At 42.4% G+C, this 27,719-nt stretch overlaps 1 protein-coding gene across 1 annotated transcript in view; it reads left to right on the plus strand.

The window, feature by feature from the left end:
• NNT (nicotinamide nucleotide transhydrogenase) overlaps window positions 1-17,373 on the plus strand; it is a 188,551-nt gene extending 171,178 nt beyond the window's left edge. The window contains exons 20-22 of the mRNA XM_073622115.1: window positions 7,876-7,994; window positions 10,187-10,302; window positions 16,830-17,373. Coding sequence (XP_073478216.1) covers window positions 7,876-7,994; window positions 10,187-10,302; window positions 16,830-16,979 — 385 coding nt within the window. The 3' untranslated portion in view covers window positions 16,980-17,373. The remainder of the gene's footprint in view (window positions 1-7,875; window positions 7,995-10,186; window positions 10,303-16,829) is intronic.
• Window positions 17,374-27,719: the final 10,346 nt, after the last annotated feature.

Consider the following 27,719-nt stretch of genomic DNA (forward strand, 5'->3'; position numbering starts at 1 on the left):
AGAAGTAAGAGTAGTCTCTTTCTGTGGTGTGGTGACATCTCCATATGTCATATAGGTCGTTAGATCTGATGAGTGTTCCCATCGGGGAAGGTAGTCTGTGCGAATCAGTGGAGGAGTCTACTGCGTTGTCTGGTACTATGTTGAAGTCTCCGCATATTATAAGGTGGCCTTGTTTGAAGCGGTGAATTTTTTTCATCAGTTTGGTGAGAAATTGGATTTGTTTCTGGTTGGGAGCGTAGATTGTGACGATGGTGTATCTGGTGGCGTCCAGAGTGCAATCTAAAGCTAGATATCTGCCTTCCGTGTCTATAAGACTGTTGTGGAGAGTGAAGGAGCAAGAGTTCTTGATAGCTATCATGACCCCTCTTTTCTTTTCCGGACCGGATGATTTAAATATGTGTGAAAAATTTTTGTTGGTGCAGAGGGGTTCCGCTGAGGCTTTAAAGTGAGTTTCCTGAACACAGAGGACCTCACAGTGGGCATCGTGGGCGGTGCGCCACAGAGAAGCCCTCTTGGAGGGGTGGTTTAGGCCCTTCACATTTAGTGATAAGAATTTAGGCATTATGTATTAATGTGGAGGATGTATATATTTCGTCAGTACTTACAGTTCTTTGCGTTGTCGGCGTAGTAGCTGTGTGGTCCTTGGTGGTCGTTGATGTGGTCGATTAGACTGGATGTCAGGTTGAAGTTGATCGAGTTCTGAGGAGCTGAGGCTCTCCGGGAGGGAACGGGTCACAGACAAAAAGGAGATAAAGGAAAAGTTAGTAGGTCAGGAAGGGCGGAGGAGGAAGAGGCAGCAGTAATCTAGAGGACTGCTGGTCAGTGTGAGGGTAAAGTTCGTGAACTATCTGTAACGAGCAGGCACCGGATCGGAGTGCTAATGATGAGTTAAGAGCATCACTACCTGGTGTTTAGGTGTTGAAGTTGGTATGCGCTCCTTTTGCGTAGGCATGGGAGTTTCCAGGATGGGATGGTTGGGTTGGCTGATCTACTTCGGGGATGATGCCCCAGGTCCGGAGCAGCTTTATGCCTTCTTCCACTGTGTGGATGTTATGCCTAGCCCCATTTTTGGTGACTACTAGCTTGGTTGGAAATCCCCATTGGAACGGAATTTTGTGGTTGTGAAGTGGTTTTGTAATGGTCTGCAGCTGACGACGTTGTTGGCGGGTAAATTGGGAGATATCAGGAAAGAGTTGCAGCTTGGAGTATGGGGCTGGAAGTTGACCCAACCGTCTGGATTGTGCCAGTAGCATATCTTTTGCGTGATAGAAATGTATTCTCATCAAGGTGTCTCTGGGGACTTCTGCGGGTAGGTGTGGCGGCTTTGGCAGTCGATGAATTCGATCGACTATGGTTTCGATCGGTGGTAAGTCAGGGAGGAGTGTGGAGATGAGTGTCCTCGCGTATGTATTCAGGTCAGCTGGGAGGATGTTTTCAGGTATGCCTCTAATTTTAACATTGTTGCGTCTCGAACGGTCCTCGAGGTCCGCCATTTTGGCTCTAACCCAGTGGTGTTCATCGCGGGTATGGTCGTGGGCATCTACCAAATCGTTAACCGTTTCAGTCATAACAGCCATCTGTTTTTCAATTTGGCCTATCTTATTGCCAGTGTGTACCATTTCTGATTTAAAGGCAGTGAACATGGAGGATATGTCATTGTGGAGGGAGCTATGGAGTGAGATCAGCATCTCCTTCAGCATTGTATCAATTACAGGTTGATTAGATGTGGGGAAGGCCGCTATAGGGGAGGATAGTGGTGTCTGGGCGAGTAGCTGATCTAGTGCAGGCCTTACCTCCTGAGCCTGTGCAGCGTTATCCAGTCGCATCCGCGATTTAGCTGGGCTGTTTGAAGTGGAGGATGATCCTGATGGTGGCTGGGAGCTTGAGGAGTATTCCTGAGGTAGGATTGAGGGGTCATTTTCGTCAGGCAGATCTGTATAGGAGTCTGCAGAAAGCTGTGTCTCTGAGGGCTGTGAGGCGCCGCGGGCGCCATCTTGGATTCGTTCTGCCTGTGTGACTGAGTAGAAATCTGTCAGTTTTTTCGGTTGTCGGTATTCTTTCCGTTTTCTGGAAGTTCCGATCTGGGTCCCCGCTGTGTGGGGGTGAGAGGAGTGCATTTTGTGGTCTGGTGGAGTGATTTTTAAGGTTGATGTCTCCGATCGGTGCAGGAGCTGTGAAGTCAGGCTTCCATGCTGCTCGGCGGTTAGCCACGCCCCAGATGATGCCATTTTTAATCACGCAATTCCCCCATCACAGTCAGTGTTCAACTTTGGTACAATCAGCCAAACCCATAGATGGTTTGAATCTCGGTCGATCCCTGCTGAACCAGCTGGGACTCAAACCATCTATAGCCAGCTTTAGAGTGAAGAATGGTATATTGAGGGCACATGGAGAGTCCAGATTAGGCTATTTAGCACATGCTGTATTATTGGCATTTTGATTGGAGCGTTGCACATTTGTTGTTTAAGAGCACTACTTGGCACTGGGATGTTTTTTATTGCAAATATGAACTTGTAAAGTTTACCCAAAAAATATTTTGGCTTGGCTTTTAATTTTACATTCTCATGATTTTTATATGGTCAGGATTGTAGTTCATGTGTTATGTGTAGATTTTTCATCTAATGGCTTTTCCATATACCCTGTTTCCCTGAAAATAAGACCTAGCGTGATTGTCGGTGATGGTTACAATATAAACCCTACCCCCCAAATAATCCCTAGTTAAAGTCCTTGTAGGTCTTATTTTCAGGGTAGGGCTTATTTTCGGGGAAACAGGGTAGGGCTTATTTGGGGGGTAGGGCTTATATTGCAGCCATCACTGACAATCACGCTAGGTCTTATTTTCGTGGAAACAGGGTATATTGTTTAGTTAATACCTTTGGTGAGCTACTGGCGACATGGCAGGATACTTTGCATCTTGGTATAGCTATACAGATATAGATATGGTATAGATACTTGGTACTTAGTGCTTGCATTGTTTTAAGTTTAAGGAGATGGATGGGCTGTGCCCACTAAACTACACCTATCCCTGGAGTGGAGTGACAATAGAGCTTAGAAATTGTAGTAAATGTAAACCCTTTCTTAGAGCAATTTTATGCCTGCCAATGACTGGGTCTACTGCTTAGTCAGCAATTGACCTGAAACAAACACGTAGAACAGGAGATTAGATTTCACACAGTATCAAAATGATGGCAATGGAGCCTGTCCCTTAAAAAATGTCAGCTTCCATATTGCTTTAAACATTTTAAGCTATAAAATGGTATTCCATTTACCCTTGCTTTAAATTCTGGGCCCTGCCATGTAGCATCTAGCTTTAAAAAAACATACCTTGGAAAACACAGTGAAAGTTCCACTGGAATTTTCCATTCTATATAACGATTACTTGTACTATATCTTGATGTAGCATGTTCGTATATATCTCCAGTATTTCAATGAGAATCCTGTAACAGAAAATTTTGAGGACTCGAATCTGGTGATAATTAGCTTTTATGGACGAGTTACAGCAAAGCTGTTTCTTTCCATACTTCATTGTCATTGGCCAGCGTAGTCTGGACTGACTTTGCATAGACCTCATGTAGCGGTTAGCAGTGTGAGGCCTTGTGTCATGTCATCGTAATGTGTCTGTTAATTATGAGCATATGTAGACAATTACTTGCAGATAACACTCTTGTGATTCATAAACATTGTTTACACATCTATTTAATTTGTATTCTTTCACCTTTTTTCATCCACTTGGATTGTGAACATTACATTTCTCAGCTAAATACTTATTCTCCGCTATGTGAATTCCTTACTTTTGTTAGGATAACATTAATCCCCCCCCCCCAAAAAAAAAAACGGTGGTCAAAGGCAAGTTTGTTTTTCATGGTGTAAACGTAAGATGTTTTAGTTAATTTCCCTTGCTCCTGCAGGCTTCCTCCCAGCTACAGTACCTATTCCCCTGAAACCGCTTAAGGTGGCTATAGCCTGATTGAAATTCAGCTGGTTCAGTGGGAACCAAATGCATTTCGATCCATCTATGAACAGGCTGGTTGTACTGAAGTTGATCTATCAAGGTATTTTTCGTACAGTCACTACCACCGGCATTAGCTGGCAGCAATGATCATCGTATTCTGACAGCAGGGAAAACTGTCAGAATACAATAGTGAAACTGAGGGAAGTCCCCTATCAACACTGACTTGCATGATGTATGGCCAGCTTTGCCTTCACCGCTCCGTTGGGCAATGGCACACTGACGTCATCACATGCAGTGCTGTACCAGCAGCTCTGCATTGTAAGTAATGATGCCAAGGGCCCGTTTACAACATTGAGCGTTAAAGAAAAGAGGGAAGTGCTGGTTGTTAGGAGAACGAGGGAGTAACTGCTTTTTAATGTTACCCTAGACCAGGGATATGCAATTAGCGGACCTCCAGCTGTTGCAAAACTACAAGTCCCATCATGCCTCTGCCTCTGGGTGTCATGCTTGTGGCTGTCAGAGTCTTGCTATGCCTCATGGGACTTGTAGTTCTGCAACAGCTGGAGGTCCACTAATTGCATATCCCTGCCCTAGACAAAAGAAATGAGTGTCTTTCAAATAGATCTATTTCAAATAGATCTACTATTGAAATTCACACTTTGCATAAACCATAGAACACATTGGCATAACCGTATTACATTATATTATTTTGTGTGAAAGATCATTTTGGATAAATATTAATTTTCGACAGTTGAGAAAACCTGTTTGATCACTTTTCTTCTCCCCTATTATGGTGAGAATGATACCCGCACAGTTCCTACCCTTCCCCTGCCCCTCTGCATAGTATGAAGAGGAACATTTGAGAAGGCTGATCATTCATGTTTATAAAAGGCTGCTTATGGTGTCTTAAAGGTCAGGCCGTTTGCGCCTTCAACCTCAATGTTAAGACATTTGAACCCCAAAGTGTTCATTTGTCAAGCTATGTACACAGAAATAGTCTGATTCTTGTAAACAGATCTTGCACTGTGGTGTATTTTCACGAATATTTACTGCAGGTTCATTTTCTTTCTTTTGTACACTGTTGCAGAACAGAGATATTTCTAATTTAAATAGCTTCTCCTGGAAATGACTTGAGATGAAATTTGGCAATCACTGAGCAGATGAATAAGACATCCATTGTTACGTTTTCATTCATTGACTTGAGACGTGAACAAAGAGAGAAGCGTTGGCCCAGTGCTTTGTCCCATAGTCCTCTTGTCTTGATTTGTAATGGGTCTCTTAAGAAGAAAACAGAAGGAAGCCAGATGTATGAGTACTGAACTCTCTTCTATTAAGGGCTTGCATATTTGTGCTATAGTTAAAGATATCCTGAATACTTACTAACATATAGATAATATTTAATATAAATATAATGAAGTGATTAAGTCTGAAAAAATCAATATATGAAACTGAAATTTTGTTTTCTTGTGTTTTTAAAGTTTAGGTAAACATGAAAGCCTAAACATTTTGGTTTAATTGCCATTCCGTTAGCCCAATTTCTTTTATAGAACAGAGGTGCCACTAACCCGCCCATGAGGTCTTTTTATTTTTGTTGTGAGCAGGGCATTGACTGCAGTAGAGCACATGTACAGTTTGAAAATCTTTTTCTTCGAGAAGTGCAGCACATAAAGTTGCAGTTAAAAACAGTGAGTGTTTTTTTCAAAGTTGTACAAAATGTTGGATTTCCAGTGATAGATGATCTTTAAAGAGGAATTTAATTCCCTTCCCCATCCACAAAAAATATACACACCCAGGGAATCCAACAATGTTCTGTAGGGATCTCCTGCTTTACTGCTGTTCACCCAGGTTTGTCATCGAGGAGTCAACTGCAAGAACCAAGAAGAGACCGCTAGTCCCCTCATGATGCAGCACATGCCCTGTAGAGGACCCTAAAGCCTCCTGGGATGTGAAACGCAAATATCTTAGAAGGCTGTGGGTAACTAAGTTATTCTTGCCTCGCCTAGGCCGACTGTTGATTGTAGGAGAGAGGAAGGGTGTTGGAGTGGACTCATGGAAAGTGGGTGGTGAGGGTGAAGGTGTTCTTTAAATTCTTAAATCTTTCTTATTGAGCACCTGCTACCAGTGGTACTGTGGATAGGCTTTTGTTATATAAGTACACTCCACAGGACCTCTACATTTCAGTATGGTTAACTGCTCGGTAAATATTTGGTCACAGCACAAATCTCATTTGGCTCTGTTTTACCTGCTCACCACATTTCTAACGCAGACAGATTTTTATAAAAATACAGCCATTAGTTCCACATATCTTGGCACATGCTGTGAAACTCTGTCCTCTGATTTCAGTAACCAGGTTTTTCCTGTCTGCTTGAAGCTTAATTTACTGTCCCGTAGCTTTGTTCATTCTCGGGATATTATGCTGTGTTTAGTGGGCAACCTTTTTTAGTAAAGTAATGTCTATTAAAATCTTACATAAAGCATAATGAATGCAGAAACGAAATGTAAAATCGTTTCAACCATAGATGCGGCCATTTTGTAGACTGTACAAAGTATAATATTAGCTTCTTAGAAATTATTAATTTCACAGGCCTCTGTCTGCATCTTATAGATACTAGAGCTCATACACCTCTTCATGTTTTGTCAATTTTTGTTATTCACTGGCTACATATGATTCAAAATATTCATCACTATGGTAACATTATATTGCTCTGGTCAAAGTGTGTTAAGAAATTTTTTTTTTTTTTTTTTCGTACTGTCACCAGTCATTGTACCTGGTCACTGCCACACCATTTATATGATGACACTGTACTGCACTGGTGACAGTATATGAAAAAATAAAATAAAAATAATTTCTTCATTTCCCAAAATGTTATGACAAAAAAATGATAACTTCAAACATTTTGCCATGCCTCTTACTAAATACTTTGGATTGTCTACATTCCAAAAAGGGTCCTGGGCTTTTTGGGCCCCAAGAAATGAGATAGGCCGTCAGTACATCAGGATTGATCGATTTTTAGATATATACCATAGTTTGTGGACTCTATAACTTTCCTACGGACTAAATATTATACACTATTTTCACCAAAGAAATGTAGCAGAATACAGTTTGCCCTAAATTGATGAAGAACATTTTTATAACAGAAACAAATAAAAATGTGTTCTTTTTTTTTTTTTTTTTTTTTTTTTTTGCAAAATTTTTTGTCCTTTTTTTTGTTTATTTAGCAAAAAATGAAAAACCCAGTGGTGATTAAATACCACCAAAAGAAAGCTCTTTGTGTGAACAAAATGATGCAAATGTAGTTTGGTTACAGTGTTGCATGACCGCGCAATTGTAATTTAAAATGCAACAGTGCTGAAAGCTGAAAATTGTCAGGAAGGGGGTAAAAGTGCGCAGTAGGCAAGTGGTTAAGGTAAAAAAAAACATTCAGGCTTTAGAAACACTTTGTCTTCATTCATTCAGTTAAGCTACTCTCAAGTCCCTCCTTTGTAGATGCATGTTACTGAGATAGGGACAGCTTGGTGTCCCTTTATTGTGATATTATGCTGAGTGGTGGTTGAGCCTGTAAAGTACAACACACTCACAAACTGCCATAGTAGGAAGCAAACTGCATAGGAGCTTGAAGAATGTGAGTTTGCTTTAAACATGACATCTCCAATGCACATTAAAACCTTGATTACCAGAGGAATCTATTATTTCCCACTTCCCATTCTCTTCCTTTACAGTTTTATTTATTACATCTTGACTAAAAAAATAAGATCGTTAGTAGCTGGATGCAACAGTTTCCTGTTAGGTCCAGTCACTACATTCTATACTGTGATGGGACCAGAATTCTTGATTATATTCTTTTGGATGAGATTTATACTTAGCTAATAATTGGAGTGGGGCACAGAATGTTACTAAGTTGTTTTTTTTTGGTGTTTTGCAGGTTTGGTATCCACCCCGTGGCAGGTCGTATGCCTGGTCAGCTGAACGTACTTCTGGCTGAAGCTGGTGTTCCATATGATATTGTGCTGGAGATGGATGAGATCAATGAAGACTTCCCTGGTAAGAAGATTGCTCTACATTTGCCTTATGTGCATTTGGTTACAGGAATGGTGATACCAGAATTTTCATGATGCTCTAACTTGCTGTAAGGTTTAAAGGAAATTAAAATTTCCAAAAATAACTCTGTGCATACATTGAACCATGAGACAGAAGTGTAAGTGTTTTACTTTTGTAGGTAGAATAAGCATCAGTCCCAACATCTCTCCACCGGCAGCACACTACAGGGAGCCCTATTGCTATCTGTGAAGAAGCAGCCATTTGACATGCCCCCATAAGTCACACCTAGAGCTCTCCAATCAGAGAGGACCATGAGCTTTGCTAGTTGGAGTCGTCTAGCTGTGACTTATTGGAAGTGGGGCTTCCTCACAATAACTTTTTTTTTTTTAACCACTTTAGCCCCGGAAGAATTTACCCCCTTCCCGACCAGAGCACTTTTTGCGATATGGCACTCTGTCGCTTTAAGTGACAATTGACGTCCTTTTTTTTTCCACAAATAGATCTTTCTTTTGGTGGTATTTGATCACCTCTGCAGTTTTTATCTTTTGCGCTATAAACAAAAAAGAGGGACAATTTTGAAAAAAAAAGCAATACTTTTTACTTTTTGCTATAATAAATATCCCCAAAAAATATATAAAAAAACAAATTTCTTTCTGAGTTTAGGCCAATATGTATTCTTCTACATATTTTTGGTTAAAAAAAACGCAATAAGCGTATATATATTGATTGGGTTGCACAAAAGTTATAGTGTCTACAAAATAGAGGATAGATTTATGGCATTTTTGTTATTATTTTTTCTTATTAGTAATGACAGCAATCTGCGTTTTTTGTCATGACTGAGACATTATGGAGGACACATCGGACACTTTTGACACTATTTTGGGACCATTGTCATTTATACAGCGATCAGTGCTATAAAAATGCACTGATTACTGTATAAATGACACTGGCAGGGAAGGGGTTTAACACTAGGGGGCGATCACGGGGTTAAGTGTGTCCTAGGGAGTGATTATAACTGTGAGGGGGGATGGGCTGTCACTGACATGACAGTCACTGCTCCCGATGACAGGGAGCAGTAGCTCCCTGTCATGTCACTAGGCAGAACAGGAAAATGCCTTGTACCCGCGGGCACGGTCACAGAGTACGCGACGGGCGCCCACAATGCCGCGTCTTAAAGGGGACGTACAGGTACGCCCATTTTGCACAGCTGTGCCATTGTGCCGACCTATATCGTCGTGCACTGGTCGGCAAGCCGTTAATTAGTCGTTTCCTAATCACATCACACAGTAATTATTGTTTTAACAGGAATAGAGGTTTTTGAAGCTAAGAAGCATCAAATCATCCTTTGAGGATTGGTAATTGTTGAAACAGTGATTGACCAAACTATGACTTTTTTAGAATCATGTTCTTTTTTCAATTAAAGGGGTTGTAAACCTTGCGTTTTTTTCACCTTTAATGCATCCTATGCGTTAAGGTGAAAAAATATCTGATGGTTACAGGCCCCCCAGCCCCCCGGTTTAATTACCTGAGCCCTCCAAAGTCCCGCGTCGAGAACGCGCTGGCGCCGGCCCGGTCTTCTCGGCTCTTCATTGGATAGATTGATAGCAGCGCAGCCATTGGCTCGCGCTGCTGTCAATCAAATCCAAATTACGCGGCTGCTGGGGGGCAGGACGGAGACATACACTCTGTGTCTATGGACGCAGAGTGTATGAGGCAGGAGCGCGCCCGCAAGGTAACCCCCTCGGGAGAGAGCTTCCCGAAGGGGTTATCTATTGTGGGGAGGAGCCGAGACAGCCGTCGTGGGACCCCAGAACAGCAGGATCGGGGCCACTCTGTGCAAAACGAACTGCACAGTGGAGGGAAGTATGACATGTTTGTTATTTAAAAAAAAAAACCTATACAACCACTTTAAATATGCACTGCATATTTTACAATATGTATTACTATGCACATTACTCACTTCTAAGCAAAAATCCCTCCTACAGCCCTGCAAGCAAACACATACACAAAGCTTAGCAATATGTTTTTAAATTGTTGGGGGAAGGTAGGGCACCAAACACAAATAAAGATATAATAATACTCAAATCAGTTAGCATCTCTGGTGGGTCTTGAACCCTCAATACTAGAGCTGAAAGGCAATAATGTTTCCAACTTCTTTGTTGAAAAATGACCATGTTTTCTGATTTTCATTCTAGAAACTGATCTGGTCCTTGTAATTGGTGCCAATGACACTGTTAACTCCGCTGCTCAGGAAGACCCCAATTCCATCATTGCTGGTATGCCTGTTCTGGAAGTGTGGAAGTCTAAGCAGGTATGGAACTAATTTTTGAAATGAGGTTCAATGTAGAAAAATGTAAAATAATGCATTTGGGTGGCAAAAATATGAATGCATTCTATACGCTGGGGGGAGAACCTCTGGGGGAATCTAGGATGGAAAAGGACCTGGGGGTCCTAGTGGATGATAGGCTCAGCAATGGCAGGCAATGCCAAGCTGCTGCTAACAAAGCAAACAGAATATTGGCATGCATTAAAAGGGGGATCAACTCCAGAGATAAAACGATAATTCTCCCGCTCTACAAGACTCTGGTCCGGCCGCACCTAGAGTATGCGGTCCAGTTCTGGGCACCAGTCCTCAGGAAGGATGTACTGGAAATGGAGCGAGTTCAAAGAAGGGCAACAAAGCTAATAAAGGGTCTGGAGGATCTTAGTTATGAGGAAAGGTTGTGAGCACTGAACTTATTCTCTCTGGAGAGGAGACGCTTGAGAGGGGATATGATTTCAATTTACAAATACCGGACTGGTGACCCCTCAATAGGGATAAAACTTTTTCGCAGAAGAGAGTTTACCAAGACTCGTGGCCACTCATTAAAATTAGAAGAAAAGAGGTTTAATCTTAAACTACGTAGAGGGTTCTTTACTGTAAGAGCGGCAAGGATGTGGAATTCCCTTCCACAGGCGGTGGTCTCAGCGGGGAGCATTGATAGCTTCAAGAAACTATTAGATAAGCACCTGAATGACCACAACATACAGGGATATATAATGTAATACTGACATATAATCACACACATAGGTTGGACTTGATGGACTTGTGTCTTTTTTCAACCTCACCTACTATGTAACTATGTAACTATGTAAGAGGTTTCCCTAAATAAAACAAAAAATATGAAATGTTCAAAATTGCACTGCATTACTCATATACCAAAAAAATAAAATAATAATTTCAATAACTAAAAAACTATAAGCTGTTACCAGTTAAACAAAGCACACAAAGTATCTATATACAAATCAGGCAGCAATGCATTTACTGCATATAGTAGTAAAATTGTGTATGCAAACAGTCCCAACTCCTAAAAGCCCTGAAGTGCTATTTTTTTTTTTTTTTTTTTTAACACTAACTACCTCCATTATAAATCACCATCCAATGCAGAAATTATTTCTTTGTGTTCTAAACCATGAGCAATTAGACAGGAACTCATCCTAAGCTGTTGACCCTTTACTTGAAACGAGGTTAAATCCTTCTCTGTATTCTCTTGTGTATAGAACCACACCTGAATATTTCTAGTCCAAGGTAGAATATGTATATTAATAGTTTGATAGTGTAATAGATTGAAAAAGGCTTTTAGTAATCACTGTTTTTTTTTTCCCCTTTCAAGTCTTTTGCACAAATTGCAATTGTTTTAAAACGGATATTTGACTTACACGGTCTGTTTACAATTGTTTTAAAGTAAGCATGCACTTTGTTCCTACTGTGCTAAATTCCAGGTTCATTTTACAGGTGGTGAGTTTGGTTTTAAAACCAAACTCTGTGTACTTTCCCTATAAATGGTTCATTTGGACCAGGCTGACCCAAACATTGATGCAGGTGCTTTCAGCGCTATATAAACTGTATCAGCTACATACGGTATATAGTACTGTGTTCCAGCAGCAGTACTGGCACTTCCCAACTGCTGCAGGAACAAAATAGAGTCAGGCTGAGCACTGCTCATCCATTCACAAGAAGGTTTGTATTTCTATCAGTGAACACAAGTCATTCTCTAAATGGCTGGGATGTAGAGACAAGAAGATGATGTCACAAACTCCTTGTCAGCCAGTCAGTGGAAGCCTTGCATTCATTGATCAAATACAAGGCTTCCTGTGAATAGTTGGCTGTGCAACATTTAGACAACTAGATTTTGTTCCATTAATGCAGGGGACTCCAAACTTTTCAGCAAGAGGGCCAGATTGTAGATTTTACAAATATATTTGAGGGCCAAAAAAAATAAAAAATCAGTTATTTATAAATGAACGAATAAAATTTAAATAAATAAATATGAATAATGAATACACCCGTGTCCCCATAAGAGTCTTTCTGCACGTCTGTGCCCCCATCAGAACCTTTCTGTACACCTGTGTCCACATCAGAGCCTTTCAGCACATTTGTGTCCCCCATCAGAGTCTGTCCGCACATCTGTGTCCCCCAATCAGAGCCTTTCTGCACATCTGTGCCTCCCATCAGTCTCCCCCATTTCTGTGCCTCCCATCAGTCTCCCCCACATCAGGGTCTCCCATCAGTCTCCCCCACATCAGGGTCTCCCATCAGTCTCCCCCACATCAGGGTCTCCCATCAGTCTCCCCCACATCAGGGTCTCCCATCAGTCTCCCCCACATCAGGGTCTCCCATCAGTCTCCCCCACATCAGGGTCTCCCATCAGTCTCCCCCACATCAGGGTCTCCCATCAGTCTCCCCCACATCAGGGTCTCCCATCAGTCTCCCCCACATCAGGGTCTCCCATCAGTCTCCCCCACATCAGGGTCTCCCATCAGTCTCCCCCACATCAGGGTCTCCCATCAGTCTCCCCATATCATTGTCCCCCATCAGAGTCTCCACAATATCAGTTTCCCCCATCAGAGTCTGTCTGCACATCTGTGTCCCCCAATCAGAGCCTTTCTGCACATTTGTGTCCCCCATCAGTCTCCCCCATTTCTGTGTCCCTCATCAGGCTCTCCTATCAGTCTCTCCCATATCAGTGTCTCCCATCAGAATCTCCTCCATATCAGTGTCTCCCATCAGTCTCCCCCATATCAGTGTCCCCCCTCAGACTCTATTATCTGTGCCCCCATCAGTGTCTCCTTTATATCTGTGAAGCACATTTATGTCCATTTACCTCTTACATTGTTGTCAGTATGAGCACACACACTACAGCTCTCTTGCACTTCCCGTCTCCAGCCCGCTGCTACACAAGCAGGCTGAAAGTGGAAGGATTGATAACAAACAGCAGGCCGGAGCTGAAAGGTGCTGCACTGATGACGTCATTGGTCAGCCAAATCCGCAACATAGCGTGGCAGCACGAGAGGCTGTGGGGGGGTGCGGCTTTGTTTTCAGGACTTGTCGTACATACTGCCGATAACAGCTGTTTTTAAAAGCAATCAGATCGGCAATGCTGTGTTGGCAGAGTCGCCGGATGTGGCCCGCGGGCTTGGGGTTTGGAGTCCCCTGCATTAGTGGATGGGAAGTCTCTGTGCAGCTGTTGGAATACACCACTGTATGTATCCAATGCTACATACAGTTTATACAGCGCTGATGGTGGCTGTAGCGGAAATATTTTGTTTAGGCCAGCCTGGCCCTAATGAACTATTTTCTATTTCAATATTTTTATTGAGTATTAATTATCGAGCAATGATAACAGACATTTTATAGATAAAGGAGAATAGTTTGAGCAACAGATGCAATAAATGCAAAACATTAGTGTAGTCACGAGAAGAACAGTAGTATTACAAGCAGGGTGAGGGATCAAGGTCAAAAACATAATGTAAGAACCGGCCACCTAATGGAACATAGTCCAGCCACCCCATGGGGAACAAACTGTGGATGGTATGACTTCAAGGGGGATTGGCAGTCCAGACAATGACCCTCCGCCACCTGTAGGTTTTAGCCAGTAGTCCTGGATGGATAGGAGCTGAAAATCCTGGTCCCCTCAGAGATAGACAGTCTTCAATTACCTGTGGCTAATTCCTCCAGGAAGCCTCTCCTGACACTGAGTGGCAAGAGGAGAGGCGGATAGGGAAGTACCTTACTAAGAAGGCCCTACAAATCTAGCAATACTAATGAAGATAGGGCTATGCTAGTGATATCATTCAGTTGGTCAAATGAACTATTTTTAGGCCTCATGCACACAGGGCATTTTTAAAGCTGCTTTTAGCAGCGTCAGACTTTTTTTTTTTTTTTTTTTTGCAGTTAAAAAACGCCTCTCAATGTTATTCTGTGTGTCCATGCACACACAGGCTTTTAGGAGCTGTAAATGGCATTTTTAAGCTGTAAAAAAAACCCCAGGGCCAGCGTGTTCTGAGGACCGGCGTTAGAGTTGTAAAAATGTCTGACGCTGGCAAGAGCGGCTTAACGCTGGATACAGCCACATTAAGACTTGTCGAGCGTTTTTTTTTTATGTCAAAATCAATGATCAATGGTTACCTATGAGAACCCATTGATTTGAATAGAAATCGCACGACAAGTCGGATCATGATGATCTGACTTGTGGTGCGGCTTGTCCACAGAGAATCTTGAAGGGGAACCCTCGCCAAAATGGAAAGAAAAAACTGGCGTTGGGTTCCCCTCCAAGAGAATACCAGGCCATTTGGTCTGTTATGGATTTTAAGGGGAGCCCCCACGCTAAAATAGTTGGCGTGGGGTTCCCCCAAAATCCATACTAGACCCTTATCCGAGCATGCAGCCTTGCAGGCCAGGAAGGGGGGGGATGAGCGAGCACCCCAATCCTGCACTATACCAGGCCACATGCCCTCAACATGGGGGATGTGGGTGCTTTGGGGCAGGGAGGTGGTAAGGGCCTCTTTCCGACAACCCTGGCTTTATGGGGACAAGGGCCTCTTCCAGACAACCCTGGCCGGTGGTTGTCGGGGTCTGCGGGCGGGGGGCTTTTTGGAATCTGTAAGCCCCCATTTAACAAGGGGGCCCCCAGATCCCGGTCCCCCACCCTATGTGAATGAGTATGGGGTACATTGTACCCCTACACATTCACCCCCAAAAACAGTGTCAAAAATAGAAACAGTACACAGGTTTTTGATAAAGTAATTTATTAAAGCAGCTCCGGCATCTATTCTCTTTACGATTTCTTTTCCCTCCGGCAATGTCTTCATCCTCCGGTTCTTCTTCCACCAACGGTTTTCCTCTCTCCGCTGTTTTCTCCCTCTGTTCTTCCTCCGATGTTTTCTCAACGCTCTCTCCCGCTGTAATGCTGGGTGCCATTGCTTATAAAGACATGGGGCCACCCGGTGACATGTGGAGACCCCGCCCCTTGTGACGCCACTACCCATGGCACGATGGAGTGGTGATGTCACACGGGGTGGGGCCCTCGGATGGCGTCACCAGGTGGCCCTGTCCCATGGCTGTATAAGTAATGGCACACAGCGGACCCAGCATTACAGCAGGAAAGAGCGTCGGGAGAAGACAGCGGAGAGAGGAGACCCAGCAGATGGGAAAAGACAGCAGAGAGAGGAGAGCTGGCAGTGGTAGAAGAACCGGAGGATGAAGACATCACCAGAGGGAGAAGAAATCGGAAGTATAAGAGACGCTGGAGCTGCTTTAATAAATTACTTTATCAAAAATTTGTGTACTTTTTGACGCTTTTTTTTTTGGGTGGATAGGGGTACAATGTACCCCCATACTCATTCACATAGGGTGGAGGGGCGGGATCTGGGGGCCCCTTTTTTAAAGGGGGGTTCCAGATTCCGATAAGGCTCCCACTCGCAAACCCTGACAACCACCGGCCAGGGTTGTCTGGAAGAGGCCCTTGTCCTAAAGCACCCACACCCCCCATGTTGAGGGCATGTGACCTGGTATGGTCCGGGTGGGGGGGGGGGGGGGGTGCGCTCGCTCGTTCCCGCACCCTCTTTCCTGGCCTGCCAATTTTTTTGGCGTGAGGGTTCCCCTTAAAAACCATACCAGATTGAAGGGTCTGGAATGCTCTTTTGGGGTGGGGACCATGCACCATTTTTTTTTTTTTCCTGTTTTGGCAAGGGTTCCCCTTCAAGATCCTCAGCACACAAGCTGCATCGCAAGTCGGATCATCATGACTTGTGGTGCGACTTCTATTCAAATCAGTGTGCTCACATAGGGAACCATTGATTTTGAATAGAGGCTGAGAAACGCAGCTAAAAGCTAGCACGGCTACAATGCAAAAAGCTACTAAAAGCACGTTTTTACAGCCCCTTTTTTCCAATGTTGGTAGTGGCTTTGCAGCTCGTTTTTTTTTCTTTCTAACACCCTGTGTGCATGAGGCCTTACAGTTAAAGTGAACATGAAGTTTGGTTTTAAAGCGGCACTCCCTACCTCCACAGTCTGCCACCAGCTTAGCCAAGACATGCACAGTGCTTCTGGTTATGTGGGAACATACAACTCTCATTCTGACTTCACAAAGTTCAGTGCTTAATGCCTGTGCAGCCAGTCATCAGAATTGTATTACAAGGAGTTGTGGAGATGATGGTGGAGAGTTTGCAAAGCCTTGAGCAAGTTTTGACTTGCTTAGTTTTGAATTGATAATCTTGGGCACAGTGTCAACTGATTGGGGCTGTAGAGTAGTGCAGGGAAGGTAAGTATACACAGCTCACAGTGCCTCTAGTAAAGGGATTTATTTACTTTGTCTAGTATGGACAGAGTACAGGATGACTTGACGCAAAGTACGATGGTTAATAATTTAGCCATATTCCTTTGTGACCATGTCTTAGTGTTAAAAAAAAAAAAGCTAAAGTATGTGTTATTTACTTTTGGAAAATATGCTTATAAACTGCTCAGTATTTAGTGAACAATTTGTTTGACTTCTTTTTTTTTTTTTTTTTCTTATACAGGTTATTGTGATGAAGAGGTCTTTGGGTGTCGGTTATGCTGCTGTTGACAATCCCATCTTCTACAAGCCCAACACTGCTATGCTTTTGGGAGACGCCAAGAAGACCTGTGACGCTCTGCAGTCCAAAGTGCGCGAGTCCTTCCAGTCATAGAAGCTCCTTGTAATTGCTTTTTTACAAGATCTACCAGCCAGTGTTGAACATTTTTGAAGGCAGACAATTTTTTATTCTGATAGAACTTATTAACTTTAGTTCAAAACCGGTATATTCCCTGGCTGAAACCTAATACGGGATATGGCATTATCAGTCCATGATGCCAATTTGCATGAGCCAAGATTGTACATGAAAGCAATTATTGTTTTATATATTTCTAATTAATTGTAGCATATGGCCTTTTCTTAACTACAAACCGTGTGTCCTACCAGGGCTAATACAATGCATTGTGAAGTTTAGAAATCAGTCTATTTTATTACCTCTTCCTGTCCTGATGGATTTTGCCATGTGACAAACTGAAATGGTTCTACCAATAAAGTGTTCGATAACACAAGATGATTTTGAGCGTGGTCAAACATTAGATGTGTTATTATGTGACACACAACATGCAATATAATTTGCTCCATTTTATTTATCTTTTTAAAGCTACTCTTTAAATATAAAGAAGGTAATATTCCGTGTTCTAAGCCTTATTTACAATACTGAACCTGGATTATTTAATATATGTGCTCAGTGTATAAGCTTTCATGCAGCTTCCCAGTTCATAGCCTAAAAAAATTATATTTGACATAGTTGAAGCTAAACATTACAACGCTACCAAAAAAAAAAAAAAAATCAGAAGTGAGTGGTATCTAATCTGATACTTTAAATTTTCACAATACCTGAAACATTCTGTAGGCTAGCTACATATCAAAATAGATTATTAGGATTGGCTAGGGTATTGGCTACCCTAACAACATTACAACACCTGCAGAACTAGAGCAATCCATAGGCAGTCAAAGCAGAGCATCAGAATTGCAACAGAACTAGAGCAACCAATAGCCATTCATATCAGAGCAATAGAATTCAGATAGAATCGGAGCAACGTATAGCCAAGTAGGACGAAGGAATTCTGATGGAATTCGAACAATCTATAGCTAGTCAGAATTGAGTCTTAGAATTTCAATAGAATTAGAGTAGCATATAGCCAATCAGACCAGAGCCTTCCAATTCGGACACTATAAGAGCAACCCATAACCAGTGCACAGAATTGAAGCAGCCTGTAGCCAGCCAGAGCGGAGCATTATGCCGCGTACACACGAGTGGAATTTCCTGTCGGAAAAATCTTGGATGGTTGGCTTGCATACACACGGTCACACAAGTTCGCTGAACTTTCGACGGTCAAGAACGCGGTGACGTACAACACTGCGACGAGCCAAGAAAATGAAGTTTAATGCTTCCGAGCATGCGTCGAATTGTTTCCGAGCATGTGTAGGAATTTTGCACGTCGGAATTAGTACAGACGGTCGGAATTTCCGATCTGAACTTTTTCCAACCGAAAAATTGAGAACATACTCTTGATCTTTTGCTGGCTGGAATTCCGCCAGCAAAAGTCCGATGGAGCATACACATGGTCGCATTTTCGAACCAAAAGCTCTCATTGGACTTTTGCTGGCGGAATTTCCGCTCGTGTGTACGGGGCATAGGAGTTCAAATGGACTTATAGAAATTTATAGCGTCAGAGTAGAGCGTTATAATTCCAAGAGAACTAGAGCAACCTATAGCTAGTCAGGGCAGATAATTAGAATTCTCAGTAAATCAAAGCATCTTATAGCCAAGCATATCATAATAAATTGGACATGGCTAGACCATTTGTTTTTCAGCCTAAGCTTTAGGGTCCATGTACACAGGTAAAAGCTTTCATGCTTGATTATTGCCCAGTGCTCTGATGTCTATTTGTGTTTACATAAATGCCCCAATCAAATATATCAGAATAATTGGTTTTGATGCATTTTGGCCCAGATCAGCGTTCTGAGGGAGCAGAGATATATATTGCCTACAGTTTGTTGCATAAAAGTGAACGGGACCTGTAGTGAATGCACCACCACCTGCCTGAGCATCAGGTGACATGGTTAGTGTGTACACATACATGTATTCACTCAAGAGCCTGACTTTATTAGTAGGTCTACTGGACAAGAAAAGGTGCCTAACCAACTATAGCAGAGCATTACAAAGCACATCATTCATGATTAACCTATAGCCATTGGAAGCACTAAACTTCACAGTCCCTGGAAGCATTTTTGGAGCATTAATAACCTTTAGAGCATTTTACCAAGTCCCCAAAACAAATATCTGCATAATCTTAAATGTGAATCTATGGATTAGGTTAGCTTAATATAAATAACCTTATCGTTGTATTTTAATGTACAAAAAAAAATGCATATTTATTTTAGAATTTTAATTTGCTTTCCTGCTAGACATGCACATCATGACGAGTCAGGGCTTTAGGTCGCCTTTCTTGTCATTGAGTTTGAGTATTGGTTCAGCAGTGTTACCTAAAGCTCTGTCTAACCTACAGGTAGCCTCGAGCAGTAGAAACTGCAATTCTATGTATGAAAAATACAATTACCGAATAGGAACGAATCATAATATGAATGTCATTTATTAGGAGTTCAAAATGTCTCTTGTAGAAGATATGCTGCAGTTTACCTTAAAATTTGTATTCCCTCATATTCCACCTTAGTGTGTATTTGGTGAAGTAGCATTTCACAACTGGGGAAATGAGTTACAAAAAGTTAATTTTAATTAACAATTTATTAAGTTATTTTTTACGGTATATCAAATTTTGTGGCATAAAGGCTTACTTCTTATAGGGGTGTATATAACATGTATCTATTGGGCCATGTGATATACATGGAGATCACCATTGCTGACCTTTATTTTCAAAAAAGCTAGTTGCCCGGCTGCCATGCTAATTCTCAGTCTACAGTACTTTGGGTTACTGACCCAGAACCAGTGTAAAGATGAGATTGGACAGCATGCTTGTTTTCAGCCTAATTAAGCATGTGGGTCAGCATAACAGCCAGACAACTAGCTTTTTAGGTCAGCAAAGACAGCATAGCATGCTCCTTGTAATATAATGTGTGTAGCAATATAAAACTGTGTAGGATTTATATATGGATTTATATATGGAATATTCAGACATAATATAGATCAGTTCTGTCTTGTCTGCATTAATCTGGGGGCCACTCTTTTTGTTTTATTGGTTTAAGGCTAATGCATTCAAAAACATGTTTTGTTATATTCTATGAGATATGTACTGAAGCTAGGTCAAAAAAGGCTGGTATTATGCTTTTTTCACCACCCTTCAAATGGCTTCTCAGGAAAAGTTTAGAATCCAGGTTTTTAGATCTTTAGATTTTTCATTGTAAAAGTAACATGACGGGAGGTAAGGTCCTTTCTAGCCTCTTCCAATCATTCACAGTAATATTGCACTCTGAGTGGATCCTTTCTACTCGGACACGTATCGATGACCGTGGTAAACACCCACACACATCAACCCACATCTGCTATTACACATGCTTTACTTGCTTGCTGTGGAAGTTTCTGACCAGTCTTCAGACTTGGATTTATGGACAAATGACACTAGCTTTACGATGCATTCAGCTTGCATTTGACATCAGATTGAGATACTTTTAAGATCATTCAAAGCTCTGACAGGTGCATTTGACCAGTAGTTGACGACCTTCTGAGGTCCAGTCCTTCTAAGCACAATACATTGCTGGTTGTTCACCGTTCTAATGCAGTTTTTTTAAAAAATGGGTTAGAACTGCACATAGAAAAAACTGCAACTCTAAGGGCACTTTCACACTGGGGTGGGAGGGGGCATCAGCGGTAAATCCCCACCAGCGGCCAAAAAGCACCGCTAAAACAACGGTAAATCACCTCTATTTTTAAAAAATAGCGCCGGCAAAGCAGCGCTTCAGCGGCACTGCCCATTGATTTCAATGGGCAGGGGTGCTTTAGGAGCGGTGTATACACCGCTCCTAAAGCGCCTCAAAGATGCAGCTTCCAGGACTTTTTTAGCGTCCTGCCAGTGCACCACTCCAGTGTGAAAGCCCTCGGAATTTCACACTGGAGTGACAGGAGAGGCGCTTTGCAGGCGCTATTTTTAGCGCTATAGCGCCTGTAAAGCACCTCAGTGTGAAAGTAGCCTAAAACTTAAAGGGAACATGTTGATAAAATATGGAAGCTGCCTTTGCCATTTTTTCGTCAGATTCATCAACTTCCTTGGGCTCAAGCTTTTTCTCTGACCTCGAATCATGTAAGTGCTCATCCGGTGTCCTGACAGCTCCCTGGTTGCATAGTTGTACACCAGTGACTCTTTAGAATTTGCACTTAAAATTGTGAATCTGCAATGGCAGCTCTCATACTTGCACACTTGATGTAGCATCTAAACATAATTGAGGCTTCTATTTAAAAGTCAACACAAACTGAATTTTTTGTTATCCATTGAGGCAAACAAAGTCTTTTACCTTCAGGTTTTTCTGCCACTTACAGCAGGATTAAATACTGGCAAACGAAAACTGTGGCAAGCCTAAGATAGCCCCCTCCTACCATCATGTGTTTATGCTAGTGTCATAGGAGGATGGATGTCTTCTCTTTAGCTCTGTGGAAGTCTAACCCAATATTGGCTAGCACCTTTTTTACGTTATCTTCAATATTTTTCTTCAACCAAGACTCTTCTCTACATCACTAGAGTCTTCCATCCGCAGCCTGTATTTTGAAGTGCTGTATCCAGGCCCCATAGGGGAAAGCCTGCAAGTCCCCTTTGGGCACTGGGTTCAGCGTAGGGCTCTTTCCAGACTCTGTTTTGGTAAAAGTTAGCCATGGAGGTCCAGAATGCCTTTAAAATTTCTTGTTTCCTGCCATGTTCCATCAAGAAAGGAGTTAATGTTGTGTGAGTGCTGATGTGGAGTAGAGTGTTGCTCTTCTGCCAGCTTCTCTATCTGATTTACCTGTGGCCTTGGGGTTTCCAAACCATCAGCCCTTGAGATTGTTTGACTGATAAGCTTGCCCCTGAGAAGTTATAGTCCACTGCTGTTACTCCCAATTTAGGAGACCATTTTGGTTCTTATCGATGCAGTGTGTACCACCAATTATAAAACTAGACGCATTAGCCTGTTTTTACCAGGTCTGTTTGCGATTTCACTTGGTTTTCCAACTTTCTCTATAAAGGTTGAAAACACTCTGAAGGACTGTTTTGCCCCCCAATTGCTTTTTAGCCCTGTACTCATTTGGCGGAGGATTTTGTACAAAAAGGGTCAACTCCCACTGTGGATCTGGTAGTGTTCTACCTTAACAAAGCAACTGCCATAACGGTGGAAGGCCCTGCTCTTCTCCCCATCTTGATGGCGACTTTACTGTGCCAAGCCATAGCTTACTGGTCAGAATTTTTTAAGAGATCTTGCCACTGCTATGGTTGATCTCTTGATTTTAGAAAGCATGGTACAAATGGCTGAAGCTTTGATTTTCAGTTGTGATGGTCTGTTGAAGTCTTCCTGGCTTGGCTTACCCCTCACACGGGTATTGGTACACATGCAGAGGACGCTGTTTAAAGTGCTGGACTGCAGAACTCCCATTCAAGAAGTGCCTGATATGCATTCCTCTTTTTACTACCACCCATTCCTTGTAGCCATCAGCTCTGTAAGGGGAGTGTCTGAACATGCAACCTTATCCTACAAGGAGCCCTTTCTGGTTTTGCATAAACACATGTTGGTGTTGAGGCCTAGAACTTCCTGCTTGACTGTTCATTTTTGTCTTTCGCCTCAACCAGGATGTTCTCCCATCTCTCTGTCCAGCTCCATTTAACCAGAAGGAAATTTCCCTTTATTGTCTGGTTGTGTTTTGAAGGGTTCTCTGGCTTTTCATTCCACCATCTTTAGGTGGCTCAGGCAGACCATCATTCCTCTCGTTTTCTGTTCACAAATTCTCCAGGTGTGTGTTACGGATCTATCTGATGCTAGCTTCAACGCAAGTTCCTCCTTTGAGCTGCAGGCAGTCCCCTTGGGCCTGTGTTGCCAACTCCTCAGTTGGGCTGCATTTGGATGTCCCAAAGGTGAAAGATTTCCTATTTCTCTCAATGGATGAGAAGAAATCAGAATATTTATACTCCTCATAAAATCTTTTTCCTGAAGTCCACTAAAGAACGCTGGTCTTTGTCATGCTGTTGGTACTGCTTAGCTACAAACATTTAGAAATGCTGCTAGTAGGAGGGTTTTTCCTGGGTTGGCCTACAGTTTTTTTTGTTTTTTTTTTTTTTTTGTTTTCCCCGTGTCCAATTCTCCTGTAGAAGGCTGTATAACCTACAGGTAAATTACTTTGTGTCTCTCAATAGACTCCAAGAAAATAGTTTTCTGGTGAGTACAAACATGTTGTTATTGCAAATACAGTCAGATTGACAAAGGTTACTGCAAACAGGAATATCCATTTTCATTGAGCTGACTCTTTCTGGGGAACCTGCGGTTCTGTTAATTTTTATTATTTAGTGAACTATTTTTCACTGTTCTTGTAATGGCTCATTTGTACCTTTTGATAGTCACTTCCCATTTTGTTTCAAGGTTAAGACGTCTTCGATTATGCTTTGTGTACAATAACATTAGGGGTTTTCCTTTGAAGTGATACTGTCATGCTAGATTGTAATGAGACAAACAACCTTGCACCTGCTAGCACTAAATTAATACAATTTACCACTGTTTTCTAAATGTCATTGTATTGAAATTAATTAAATAAGTTGACTTAAGAACTTTTCTGGCATTCTACCATCATTTTCAGGTTCATGAAGAGATTGATTGTGCTTGTGGCTAGTGAGTGTGTGGCATGAATGGGTGAACCTACTGTACCACATTACAAGTGAAAATCTGGCTGAGGACCCGCATTGGTCAAGTTGATTTTTAGAAAGGGGTGTATATCCTCCCAATCAAGCTTTTTTAGGCAGAGGCCCATGCAGATTCGGTCCCACAATAAACATTGATATGACACTCTACTCCTTATTAGGGGAAGGGGTACATATGGGCTCTGCTGTTTTAATAAAGTTTATTGCGGGACTGGAACTCCTGGTGTGAGGTCAATATTACAGAAAGGAAAGCTCAACCATTAAAAAAAAAAAAAAAATTGACCCAAACAATAATGGTTACTTATGGCGTGGATACCTACCTACTTGTGCATTTCTGTATTATGCCGCATACACACGAGCGGACTTTACGGCAGACTTTGTCCGGCGGAGTTTTCGACAGACTCTCCGAATGAATGGACTTGCCTACACACGATCAACCAAAGTCCGACGGATTCGTACGTGATGACGTACACTGGACTAAAACAAGGAAGTTCATAGCCAGTAAGCCAATAGCTGCCCTAGCATCGGTTTTTGTCCATCGGACTAGCATACAGACGAGCTGACTTTTCGACCGGACTCGAGTCCGTCGGAAAGGTTTGAAACATGTTTCATTTCTAGGTCCGTCGAACTTTTGGGGAAAAGTCCGCTGGAGCCCACACACGATCGAATTGTCCGACAGACTCCGGTCCGCCGGACCAAGTATGCCGTAAAGTCCAGTCGTGTGTACGCGGCATTAGGCTGCCCTGTTTGGCAAAACAGGATTCGTTCATATCAGATTTTGGTCTATGATCTTTTCTAAACCTGGTTTCTTTGTGGGGTCTGGCAATGTCAAACGTTGTCCTCTTATTTCTCTCCTGCCAGCCAGCAATTCCTAATGCTGCAGAAAATGGCACAATGTAATCATGTACCACTTTCTGCAGCATTCTCCTGTGAGCCCTTGGTGGAGGCGAAGCCTCAACACCTTGGGTTTACAGAGGAAGTGTCAAATGATGCTGAGTGGCATTAGATCAGTGAGCGGGTGAATATTGCAACTAGAGCTACTTTATTTTAACCACCTCCCATCCCGCCTATTATCATATGACGTCTGCAGGAGGGATCTCCCATCCTGGACGGGCGTCATATGACGTCCTGGGCTTCCCAGCCATCTGGGGGGTGCGCAAGCCACGGGAGCTGCCACGCGTGCTCGGCGGCCACGATTGCCCGTTAACAGAGCAGGACCGTGGATCTGTGTGTGTAAACACACGGTCGGTCTCCTGTCAGGTGAGAGGAGACAGATCGTGTGTCCCCAGTACAGAGTCCCCTCCACCTACAGTTTGAATCACTCCCTAGGTAACACAATTAACCCCTTGATCGCCCCCTAGTGTTAACTCCTTCCCTGCCAGTGAAATTTATACAGTAATCAATGCATTTGTATAGCACTGATCGCTGTATAAATATGAATGGTCCCAAAATGGTGTCAAAAGTGTCTGATATGTCCGCCGCAATGTCGCCGGCATGATAAAAATCGCAGATCGCCGCCATTGCTAGTAATAAAAAAAAAAAAAAATAATAAAAATGCCATAAAACTATCCCCTATTGTAGACACTAACTTTTGCGCAAACCAATCAATATACTCTTATTGCGATTTTTTTTTTTTTTCACCAAAAATATGTAGAAGAATACATATCGCCCAAACTGAGGAAAAAATGTGTTTTGTTGTTTTTTTTTAAATTGGGATAGCAAAAAGTAAAAAATATTGTTTTGTTTTTTTTTCAAACTTGTCGCTCTTCTTTTGTTTATAGCGCAAAAAATAAAAACCGCAGAGATGATCAAATACCACCAAAGGAAAGCTCTATTTGTGGGGAAAAAAATGATAAAAATTTAATTTGGGTACAGTGTTGCATGACCGCGCAATTGACATTCAAGTTGCAACAGCGCTGAAAACTGAAAATTGGCTTGGGCAGGAAGCGGGTGAAAATGCCCTGTATTGAAGTGGTTAAGGAGCTGCTAGGTGATCCGTATTTTAGTATTTGGCCAATCTGCAATTGGTCTTTAATGGCAACCTGCCAGCAAGTTGCTTGGAGGAGGAGTCAAAACTTCCTAAGTGACTGATCCGGAACAGGTATAGACAAGCAGGCACCTAGTTAGTTTTAGATGTAGGTTAGAAATAGCAGCTTAGAAATTTTTTTATGTTAAGCACTTCTGCTGGTATCCTGACTGGTGTTTAACAGTGACATTTGCTGTATTCTGTTCACGATTAGTAGTCAAGGAAAACCTGTACTTGGAGGAATACAGAGGCAGACTTTCTTTCAAAAATACTAGAAGCTTGGTTTTAATAGTTTTGACTGACCAAAAAAAAAAGCATGCAAAAAAAAAAAAAAGTCAGAACTACTAATCTGCATACTTTCTATGTGGCAGTGACTCAGAAAACACATCATTAGATTGACAGGACGGCCAGAGAATTGGTATTTTAAGAAGAAGAGGTCAGCAATGGCAGGCTTCATACTTCCTCAGCACTGGTTTCCTAAATCCTCTCCAGCTGAGTGTGATTCCTGCTGTCCAGATTAAAAAGTCCACAATAACTGATTTTCTGAAAGATCTCAAGAGCATTTTTAAGATTAGTTAGGTTATCCTGGAATTCTACTTTAAAGATTTATCGCTATAGTTTTTTTAAATCCTTGTGGCATCCCCTAAGGCAGGGGTCACCAACCCCCAGGCCGCGGACCGGTGCTGGTCTGTGGCCTGTTGGAGGCTGGGCCACACGACAGGTGGTGGGCAGCGTCAGAGTGATATAGAACAACATGCATTCTCTGCCACCCTTCCACCACCAGAGGGTGCTCACTCCCCTTCTCCGAGCACCACTACTCCCTTGCCACTCTGTGATCATGTTGCCTACGGAGAGAAAAGGAGGGAGGATGTTTTGATCTATCTGGCGTGGATACTTTAGATGTGCTGGTGCATATAGATGCCGTACAGAAGGAGGTTGGTGTGGCTTTATGTAAGATTGTATACAGTAACTTTCGGATATCTGACTGTGGAGTAAATGGTTTGGATGATGCTGGCTTTGCTGCTATAGGGTGTTTTGTAATTAAAGACCCCTTGGAGGATAAGGAGATAAGTTTCATTCTTAGAATCAGTTTGAAAAACTTCTAGCTTTTGGTGTGTTGAGCAGTGAAAGGGAACTTCTGCATCTAACAAGATTATCTGGTGTATAAATGTGTTAATGGGTCTTGCTGGAATGGACTAAATCCGGGAAAAACGTCCGACCACAAAGGATCACCAATTCTGGATGCACTGTGTTGTCAGGATGATTTTGTATTGGGGTGTTGTAATATAAATTTTTCATATGCAATGATGATGATCTTTGCAAGATTTTACTAGTATGAGGTAGATAAAAATGTGTTATATAAAATGTGCTTTAAAAGTCCCATTCCACTATATGTCTTCTATATGAGCTACAAGGGAGGGGACAGGTTATACCGACACGACGACCCCCCCCCCCCCCTAAATAAACCTCTGTAGCGCCATCAATCTACACAGCGCTCCACCACACCCACCCCCACAGGGTCTGCAATCCAAGGTCCCCAACTCACACCCATACACCAGGACCAATTTTTGGACAGAAGCTAATAAACCTAACAGCATGTCTTTGGAGTGTGGGAGAAAACCGGAGTACCCGGAGGAAACCCACGCAGGCACAGGGAGAACATGCAAACTCCAGGCAGGTAGTGTTGTGGTAGGGATTCGAACTAGGGACCCTGTTGCTGCAAGGTGAGAGTGCTAACCACTACACCACTGTGCTACCCTGCTAACCACTACACCACTATGCTACCCTTTCCTGGAGCTCATCATTTCAGCATATAGAGTAAACAACAATTGTACATCTGATATTGCTATTTAAAGAAGGTGTGAGTCCCTATCTGGATACTGTCTTGGTGTGTCTAACCATGTAAATAGCAGTTAGTACATTACAGGCTAGGCTGTCTGATACCTGCATCAAGTGCGCCCTCATTCATATAAAGGAGAGAAAATAGTCTAAAAACTCC

Source organism: Aquarana catesbeiana, linkage group LG01 (assembly GCF_042186555.1).
Source record: "Aquarana catesbeiana isolate 2022-GZ linkage group LG01, ASM4218655v1, whole genome shotgun sequence".
Classification (NCBI taxonomy): Eukaryota; Metazoa; Chordata; class Amphibia; order Anura; family Ranidae; genus Aquarana; species Aquarana catesbeiana.